The sequence below is a fragment of the Mustela nigripes genome, chromosome 7 (assembly GCF_022355385.1).
Source record: "Mustela nigripes isolate SB6536 chromosome 7, MUSNIG.SB6536, whole genome shotgun sequence".
In the NCBI taxonomy this organism is placed as follows: domain Eukaryota; kingdom Metazoa; phylum Chordata; class Mammalia; order Carnivora; family Mustelidae; genus Mustela; species Mustela nigripes.
In genome coordinates, this window is record NC_081563.1 from 75,839,075 (window position 1) to 75,848,308 (window position 9,234).

Below are 9,234 nucleotides of genomic sequence, written 5' to 3' on the forward strand. Positions count from 1 at the left end.
TCAGATATATCATTGCAAATATCTTCTCCCATTCAGGAGGTTGCCTTTTCATTTTGCTGATAGTTTCCTTTGCTGTGCACAAGCTTTTTGGTGTAGTCCCAATAGTCCTAATTTATTTTTGCTTTTGTTTCCCTTGCCCTAGGGAATAGATCCATAAACATGTTGCCTAAGGCCAATGTCCAGGAGGTTACTGCATATGTTTTCTTTTAGGAGTTTTATGGTTTCAGATACCACATTTAGGTCTTTAATCCATTTTAAACTTTTTAATTTTTTTTTTAAGATTTTTTATTTATTTATTTGACAGAGAGAGAGATCACAAATAGGCAGAGAGACAGACAGAGAGAGAGATGAGGAGAGGCAGGCTCCCTGCTGAACAGAGAGCCCAGTGCGGGACTCGATCCCAAGCCCCTGGGATCATGACCTGAGCCGAAGGCAGAGGCTTAACCCACTGAGCCACCCAGGCGCCCCCTAATCCATTTTAAATTTATTTTTGTGTATGGTGTAAGAAAGTGGTCCAGTTTTATTCTGTTGCATGTGGCTGTCCAGTTTTCCCAACACCCATTTTTTAAAGAGACTGTCCTTTCCCTGTTGTATATTCTTGCCTCCTTTGTCATGGATTAATTGACCATGTAAATGTGGGTTTATTTCTGGGTTTTCTATTCTGTTCCATTGATTTTTGTGTCTGTTTTTATGTTAGTACCATACTATTTGGATTACTGTAGCTTTGTAGTATATCTTGAAGTCTGAGATGGTGATATGTCCAGCTTTGTTCTTTCTCAAGATTGCTTTGGCTATTTGGGGTCTTTTGTGGTTCCATACAAATTTTTGGATTACTTGTTCTAGTTCTCTGAAAAATGGTATTGTAATTTTGGTAGGGATTGCATTGAATCCGTAGATTGCTCTTGGTAGTATGGACATTTTAACAATATTAATTTTTCTAATCCGTAAGCATGGAATATCTATTTCTTTGTGTCATCTTCAGTTCCTTTCATTAATGCCTTACAGTTTTTAAAGTAAAGGTCTTTTACCTCCTTTTAGTGTACCTGTTGGATGGAAATACAGGTGAATGGGATCATCTCTTGGCCCAGCTACTTTCAGCATTAGAGCCATTGTGAAGAGAGCAGAGAAGGTATACACCCTAGTCTCTGAATATTCTGTTGGGAGTGATGCAGTGTTGGAAAGACCGGCTGGCTTGGTTGGCAGAGAAGTTGGTTACTGATTAATTATTTCTAAGTCTATATTGACAGTGATTTTCAAGGCTTTGTCGTTTCAGAGTTGTACTCTACTGCCAGATAAAAGCTTTAATTTATTTTTTAAATTAAATTTAAAAATTTTTTAAAGATTTTATTTATTCATTTAACAGAGAGAGAGAGAGCACAAGCAGGGAGAGAGGCAGAGGGAGAGGAAGAAGCAGGCTCTCTGCAAAGCAGGGGAAGCCAGATGTGGGACTCTATTCCAGGACTCGGGGATCATGACCTGAGGTGAAGGCTGTGGCTTACCCAACTGAGCCACCCAGGCATCCCCAGATAAAAGCTTTCAGAATTTTTTCGGATCAGATCCTCTGCCTCAAGGTGTTGAGTGGCTTGTAGTTACAGAGTAAGTTACAAAGAAATGGCCGTTTTGTAGTGAAGATCTTTTGCCTTTGTTACTGTCCTTATGTTCTCCCTGCTTCCATACTCAAATCCCTGACTCAGGTAATCTGTCTCTAGAATAGTCCCTACAGAGTCTTGCTTCTGTCTGGTGTCACTGATTGGAAAGCATTTTTCCCACGTTCTGTTGGAATTCGGCAGAACACATCTCACTTCACTTGCTACATCCTCAGATGAAAATTGCCTCGACTTCCTTCTCTATTGGATGATTTGAATCAGTAGTGTTGGGTTTCTTTATTTTTCTAGCAGTTATAAATAGCCTCTTTTGTTATTTGTGTGTTTGTCTTCCGTACCCCTTGTAGGTGCCTTGTAACTAACTGCAGCTGTGGCATAAACATTTGTTTCCTGAGTTAAACTGATACAGTCTCATGGTATATTCCCCTAATTTCTCAGGCAGAAATCTTAGTTTTGCTTTTTTAAAATTAGTGATACTGGGCGCCTGGGTGGCTCAGTGGGTTAAAGCCTCTGCCTTCAGCTCAGGTCATGATCCCAGGATCCTGGGATCAAGCCCTGCATCGAGCTTTCTGCTCAGCAGGGAGCCTGCTTCCTCCTCTCTCTCTGCCTGTCTCTCTGCCTACTTGTGATCGCTGTCTGTCAAATAAATAAAAAATCTTTAAATAAATAAATAAATAAAATAAAATTAGTGATACTGTCCATGCTTGTCATTGCCTGATGCAGCGTATTTTCTTGTGTTGTCTTTGAACTTTATTAGTTTCAGCTGTACAGCATGATTTGATATTTGTATGTAATGTAAAATGATCACAGTAAGTTAATATGTGTTGTCATGCATAGTTACAAAATTCTTTTTCTTGTGATGAGAACTTTTAAGATCTACTCCCAACAGTTTTCAAATAGACAGTGCAGTATTAACTATAGTCACCATGCTGAACATTATATCCCCATGACTTAGTATTTTAGAACTATAAGATTGTACTTTTTGATCCCCCTTCACCTATTTTGTCCACACCCAGTCCTCTGCCTCGCAGCCACCAATCTATTATCTATATCTGTGAGCTTTTTTTGTTGTTATTGTTTTGGTTTTTGCTTTGGATTCTACACATAAGTGAGATCATACAGTGTTTGTCTTTCTCTTAATCATTTCACTTAGCATAATGCTCTCAGGGTCCATCCATGTTGTGCCAAATGGCAAGATTTCCTTCCTTCTTTATGACTGATTTTGAGTTAGTGTTTTTATTTTCTTTGGGTAAATACCCATAAGTATAATTGCTGGATCATATAGTAGTTCTATTTTTAATATTTTGAGGAATCTCCATACTGTTTTCCATCGTGGCTGCACCAGTTTACATTCCCACCAGCGGTGCACAAGTGTTCCCATATCTCACATCCTTGCCAACACTTGGTATTTGTCTTTTTCCTAATAGCCATTCTAACAGAGGTAAGATGATTTCTCACTGTAGTTTTGGTTTGCATTTCCCTAATGATGAGTAATGTTGAGCATCTTTTCATGTGTCTGTTGGCTGTCAGTATGTCTTCCTTGGAAAAATGTCTATTCTTCCTTGGAAAAATGTCTACACTTTAATTGGATTATTTTTTGCTATTGAGTTGTAAGAGTTCTTTATATATTTTAGATATTAACCCCTTATTGGATATATCATTTGTAGATATCTTCTGTTCAGTAGGTTACCTTTTCATTTTATTATTGTTTCCTTTGAAAAGACCCTGGGATTATGACCTGGGCCAAAGGCAGACGCTTAAGCCACTGAGCCACCCAGGCGTTCCTTCCCAAGGGATTCCCCTTCTGAGAACTGGAATATGTCATCTGCAAATAATGTCAGTTTTACTTGTTTTTAATTTGGATTCCTTTTACTTTCTTATCTAATTGCTCTAGCTAGGTCTAATAGTAATACAGTGTTGAATAGAAGTGGTAAGAGGGGCCATCCTTATCTTGTTCCTGAACTCAAAGGAAAAGCTCTTAGCTTTTCACTCTTGGGTATGGTGTTAGTTGTAGGCTGACTTTACAACCTGCATCACCATCGTACTTCTCATTTTCTGGTTTTTCAGAATGTTTTTGTTCTTGTTTTAAAGATTTTTCTTTCTCCAAGAGAGAGAAATCACGAGCAAGGGGGCAGGGTAGAGGGAGAAGCAGACTCTCTGCTGAACAGGGAGCCCAATGTGGGGCTCGATCCTAGGACCCTGCTATCACAACCTGAGCTGAAGGCAGATGCTTAACCATTTGAGCCAGCCACTTGCTCTGTGTTTGTTTTTTCTGAAGAGTACCTTTAACATTCAAAAATCTTTCCTTTCCCCTAGGTCATTTTGACCTTTTGTGGGTAAGGTGGAATTCACAGAGGTACTTCTCAGTGTGAGCAATAGCATGTCCCAAACCTACACTTACACATCTGAGAGGTCACATTTTCTGGTGAATAGTGAAAAATAGGACATGGTATAAATCACAATATACACAACACATGTGTTATATTATTTGGGGCACAATTTTTTTTAATTTATAAAATCAACTGATGTTCATTGAGGAAGTTAGAACAAACAGAAATTTAAGGAAAAAAAATCTAAGAAAAAAGCTGTCCAGGGGCACCTGGGTGGCTCAGTGGGTTAAGCCGCTGCCTTCGGCTCAGGTCATGATCTCAGGGTCCTGGGATGGAGTCCTGCATCGGGCTCTCTGCTCAGCAGGGAGCCTGCTTCCCTCTCTCTCTCTGCCTGCCTCTCTGTCTACTGTGATCTCTCTCTGTCAAATAAATAAATAAAATCTTTAAAAAAAAAAAAAAGCTGTCCATAACTCCATAAAGATAATTGTTAATATTTTGGCATATTTTCTAATAGCATTTTTCTGAGTGGAGGTAATTTTTTATGTTTTCTATTTTTTCTTTAGCATTTTAGTAGTTACTTCCTTATTACAAATTCTTTAAAATTTTTTTTTTTAAGATTTTTTTATTCATTCATTTGACAGAGATCACAAGCAGGCTGAGAGGCAGGCAGAGAGAGGGGGGTAGGCAGGCTCCATGCTGAGCAGAGAGCCCAATGTGGGGCTTGATCCCAGGACCCTGGGACCATGACCTGAGCCGAAGGCAGAGGCCTTAACCCACTGAGCTACCCAGGCACCCCAAATTCTTTTAAATATTTTAAATTAACCCTTAATATCTAGTTATTTAGATAATTTGCTTAATCATTCTCTTATAGACATATTTAGGTTATTTCTTCTTTTTAAATCATTATCGAGAATGAATTTGTCTTTTATACATAACCCCCACCCTCACAAACACCATGTGTGTGTTTGTGTTTTTGATACATTTTGTTAGAAGTTTTCAGAAGTAGAATCCTTTGGGAAGGAATGCCTGGGTGGCTTGGTGGGTTAAGTGTCTGCCTTCAGCTCAGGTATGATCCCAGGGTCCTGGGATCAAGTCCCACACCGGGCTACTGGCTCAGCAGTATGCCTACTTCTGCCTCTCCCTCAGCCTGCTGCTCCCTGTGCTTGTGCTCGTTCACTGTCTCTGTCAATAAATTTAAAAACCTTTAAAAAAAAAAAAAAAGAATCCTTTGGGAAGGGGATAAGAATAAATTTAAGTCTCAATGCATTTCACCAAGTTTTCCCAAAGGATCGTACTTATTTACCTTTAATGATGGGAGGCATACTTTTCAGCCATCCTTTTATTTTTGCTTTTGCCCAAGTAACGTTTGAGAGGCTTAATTCAAGTCTGCCTGTGGCTCAGAGTTGGGGGGGTGGTTCTTTCTTCCCACCTGAATCCTGCTAGTGTGCAGGTCTCCTGCTTCACACTGGAGGGATCTTTGCTTTTGCTTCTAGATCCCTACTTTGATCGACCGGATGCTTGTGTCATCTAACACGAAGACTGGGGCTGCAGGAGCTGAGGCCTTGTCCCTCCTGCTGAAGAGGCCCTGGGATCCTGCTGTGGGGGTACTTTCTCATAACAAACCAGTAAGTCAGAGCAGCTCAAGACTTAACTATGACCCACAAAATTTTTAGAATCCACTCTCAGAACCTTAGCAAGAGGGTAATAAATGACTTAACTTTCCCAGTAATAACTGGTTGTGTATAGTGCTTAGCAGAGTTTCATAAAGAAATTGGCAGTGGCGGGGATTAAAAAAGGTATTATGATACTTGAGATTCTGTGGAGTGACATCTCACCCTCACTGGTTCTCTCTGGGGTTCTTCCTCCTTAGAGCAAGCTCCCCGGCTCTCCTCTCATTCTCATTGCCTCCTCTGGGCCTTCTAGCTCTGTGTTCCCCACGTCACGCCGCCACCGCTTCTGGCAGTCTCAGCTCTCCTGCTTAGGCAAGGTATGTGTGGGGCTAAGAGGAACTGTCTCCTGGATTGGAATAGAGTCTTGGAAGACTGAGCAGACAGAATGTGGGAGGGAGTCAAAATAGAGGACTTAAATGTTTGGCATTCCCCCACTGTCTTTTTGTTTTTAATTCTAAAGGTGCTTATCCAAGGTTGAAGGGATTTAGGGTAGGTTAAGCAGAATTGAGAGAAGATTTGAAACTTAAATCTCTGCTGGCATGACTGCCACTTTCTTTCCTTCAGGTCATCCCTGTAGCAACCCATCTGCTGAACAACGGTAGTGGGGTAGGAGTTCTGCAGTGTCTGGAGCATATGATTGGGGCAGTGAGAAGCAAAGTACTGGAGGTGAGAGTGCCCTTGTTTCGGGTCGCTGTGGCACCCCCAGCATGCTGGGCTTGCTTTTGGCCCAGACTCCTGTCTTACTGTCTTCTTTCTCCTCCCACAAAGATTCACAGCCATTTCCCCCACAAACCCATTATCTTGATTGGCTGGAATACAGGAGCGCTGGTGGCCTGTCATGTAAGTAATTGCCATCTTATTTGGAGGCTGTCTTGGGATAGAATACTGATGCTGTTACTGCTGATTGCTACCATTGAGTCCTTTTTTTATGTTCTAGACACCATGCTAGGTGATCTGCCTATATGCATTTTAAGGTATAGAAGACTAATTTTATTGTGGAAATTTTAAACAGAAAATTAAAGGGAGAACAGACCGATAATAAATCCTGTGGACTCCTCACAGTGATTTACCAGTGATTTACTCATGGTCAGACTTTTTCATCTTACCCCTGTCCACTTTCTGTCTTCTCCAGTTATCTTGAAGAAAATCCCAAATATTGTTATCATTTGTGATATATATATATATATATATATGTAATGTATATATATCACTTATGATAGATATGTAATATGTGTGTGTGTGTATGAGTGTGTATATATATATGCATATGTACACACACACACACACACATATATATATATATATCAGTATGTATTTCTGAAAAAAAAATTTCCTCCCCCACCCCCAAATGTAAGTACTGTTCTCCACCTTAAAAAAAATACTAGCAGGCATAAATTTTAATAGGTTTGGAATTTGATGTTGTGTTGTGTTGATGTTGTGTTCATAGTCTGTCCCTTTGTAAACATTAAGGAATCTTCTGTTTATTATTTTACATACATTTGTGTGTACATTAGTTTATGTAAGTGTCCCTGACCTGCCCAAAGCCCCAGTTCTCAAGTGGATCAAATAAGTTGAGTCTCTGCTGCTTCGTGTGGTCTGGTCAGGTGTGACATCTAGGGCTGATAGAGGAAGGAGGCTGTCTCCTGACACTCCCTGGTCCTGGGAATGACAGAATTCAGTCAGCAACTGCTCAAACAAGTTTGAAGTGCCTGGGAGCTAAACATTAGATTCAAAAGGGAGAGATTTTCTTTGCTTATGGATGAAGAGCGACATTTGTGTCTTTCTGATTGTATTTGCTATTTGTGGAGGAGAAAGTGAATAGGAAAACTCAAGTCTGGGGAATTAATAGGATGAAAGCACTGAGTTTCCCATCCTGTGGTTCAGCCCTCTGCTGCGGTTCTCTCAGGGCTCCATTTTGTGTGCTGGGATCTTGTGTCTTACGATCTTACTGCCGCCACTATAGCTGGTACTCCTATGGATTAGGACTGGGGAGATAGAGATGGGACAAGCTGGTAGATCTGGACCACCTCTGGACTCTGGGTAGGGTGTAGCTGCGGTAAAGTCAGTTGACCTTGAGACAAACTGTTGTATTATTTCCAGGTGTCAGTGATGGAGTATGTCACTGCAGTTGTCTGCCTTGGGTTTCCTTTACTTACCGTGGATGGTCCCAGAGGGGTAAGCATGGGGTGCAGCTGATTGCTGGGTCACAGGCTGGTGAGAATAAGGGGGTGCATGCATTACCCAAACTGGCACTCAGCGACTAGTTGCCCAGTTGACTCTGCTCAGCGGACTTGACAGGTCAGTCCTCAGTGAGTAGTAACTGGCTGATTATAAAACCTGTTCATGTTTTAGGATGTGGATGATCCCCTCTTGGATATGAAGACTCCAGTCCTCTTTGTCATTGGGCAGAATTCCTTGCAGTGTCATCCCGAAGCCATGGAAGATTTCCGGGAGAAGATTCGGGCTGAGAACAGCTTGGTGGTGGTTGGGGGAGCTGACGATAATCTCAGGTGTGTGTGGCTTCCCCCAGAGCTGTGAGAGAGTCATGTTGTAGTGTTGGAGAGAGGCCTGTGAGGTGGTGATGTAACTACAGACTAAATCTGCTTCTGTGAAAGGGGGAACCATTTTACATTTTAAACTAGTTCAGATTTATAAAAAGTTGCAAAAATAGTACAGATATTACTTAAAGACTCTGAACTCAGATTTCCCAAATGTGAACATCTTAAATAACCAGAATATGATTATCAAAATGAGGACATTAATGTTGTATGATACTATTTTCTAATGTACAGTTGCAGATATTGTCAGTTGGCTCACTAATGTCCTTTTCCTGTCTGGTGTCCAGTCCTGAATCACGTGTAATATATTAGTTGCCTGTCTCGTCAGTCTCCTTGAGTTTGATAGTATTCTTTCGTCTTTCATGACCTTGACATTTTGAAGACTTCCGGCCACTTATTTTGTAGGCTGTCCCTCAATTTAGGTTTTTAACGTTTTTTGTGATTAGGTTGAGCATATGCATTTTTGGCAGGGCTACCAGTTGGTAAGCCCTCAGTGCATCCTCCCTGGGCCTACATGATGATGTTGATGTGTCTTATCACTGGTGACCTTAACCTTGACCACCTGGTGAAGGTGGCATCTTCCAGGTTTCTCTACTGTGAAGTTACTCTGTTTCCCTTTGCGATTAGTAGTTACCCAGTGGGAGGGAGATAATTTGAGACTCGGTGAATGCAGTCTTGGTCATTGTGCTTTGACTGGGGTAGACACTTCTTATATTTTGTTTCTTACTGAGGATGTACGTGAATGTAGATTTTATTTGTATTAACATCCTTTAATATATTTTGGAGTAAAAACAGCTGGAGTTTGGAAGGGGCACCCTAGCTCATTGAGATGGCCACTTCTCCCTTAAAAGACTGGCTGCTTATAAGGCCTTTAATTAGGCTTTCTTGAAATGTCCTGAAAAAGAGGTGTGTCATTTGTTGGGCTTCCTTTTTTTTTTTTTAAATATTTTATTTATTAATTTGACAGAGAGAAATCACAAGTAGACAGAGAGGCAGCCAGAGAGAGAGAGAGAGGGAAGCAGGCTCCCTGCTGAGCAGAGAGCCCGATGCGGGACTCGATCCCAGGACCCTG

General features: G+C 41.0%; 1 protein-coding gene across 12 annotated transcripts in view; it reads left to right on the top strand.

Moving 5' to 3' along the window:
- Positions 1 to 9,234, top strand: part of KANSL3 (KAT8 regulatory NSL complex subunit 3) — a 43,756-nt gene that overhangs the window by 16,310 nt on the left and 18,212 nt on the right. For 11 of the 12 annotated variants that reach the window (XM_059406189.1, XM_059406192.1, XM_059406191.1 and 8 more), the window contains 6 exons: positions 5,428 to 5,559; positions 5,805 to 5,921; positions 6,169 to 6,270; positions 6,373 to 6,444; positions 7,705 to 7,779; positions 7,957 to 8,114. In XM_059406189.1, coding sequence (XP_059262172.1) covers positions 5,428 to 5,559; positions 5,805 to 5,921; positions 6,169 to 6,270; positions 6,373 to 6,444; positions 7,705 to 7,779; positions 7,957 to 8,114 — 656 coding nt within the window. Of the gene's footprint in view, positions 1 to 1,038; positions 1,130 to 5,427; positions 5,560 to 5,804; positions 5,922 to 6,168; positions 6,271 to 6,372; positions 6,445 to 7,704; positions 7,780 to 7,956; positions 8,115 to 9,234 lie in introns of all 12 variants that reach the window. The other variant, XM_059406201.1, reaches the window with a different exon arrangement.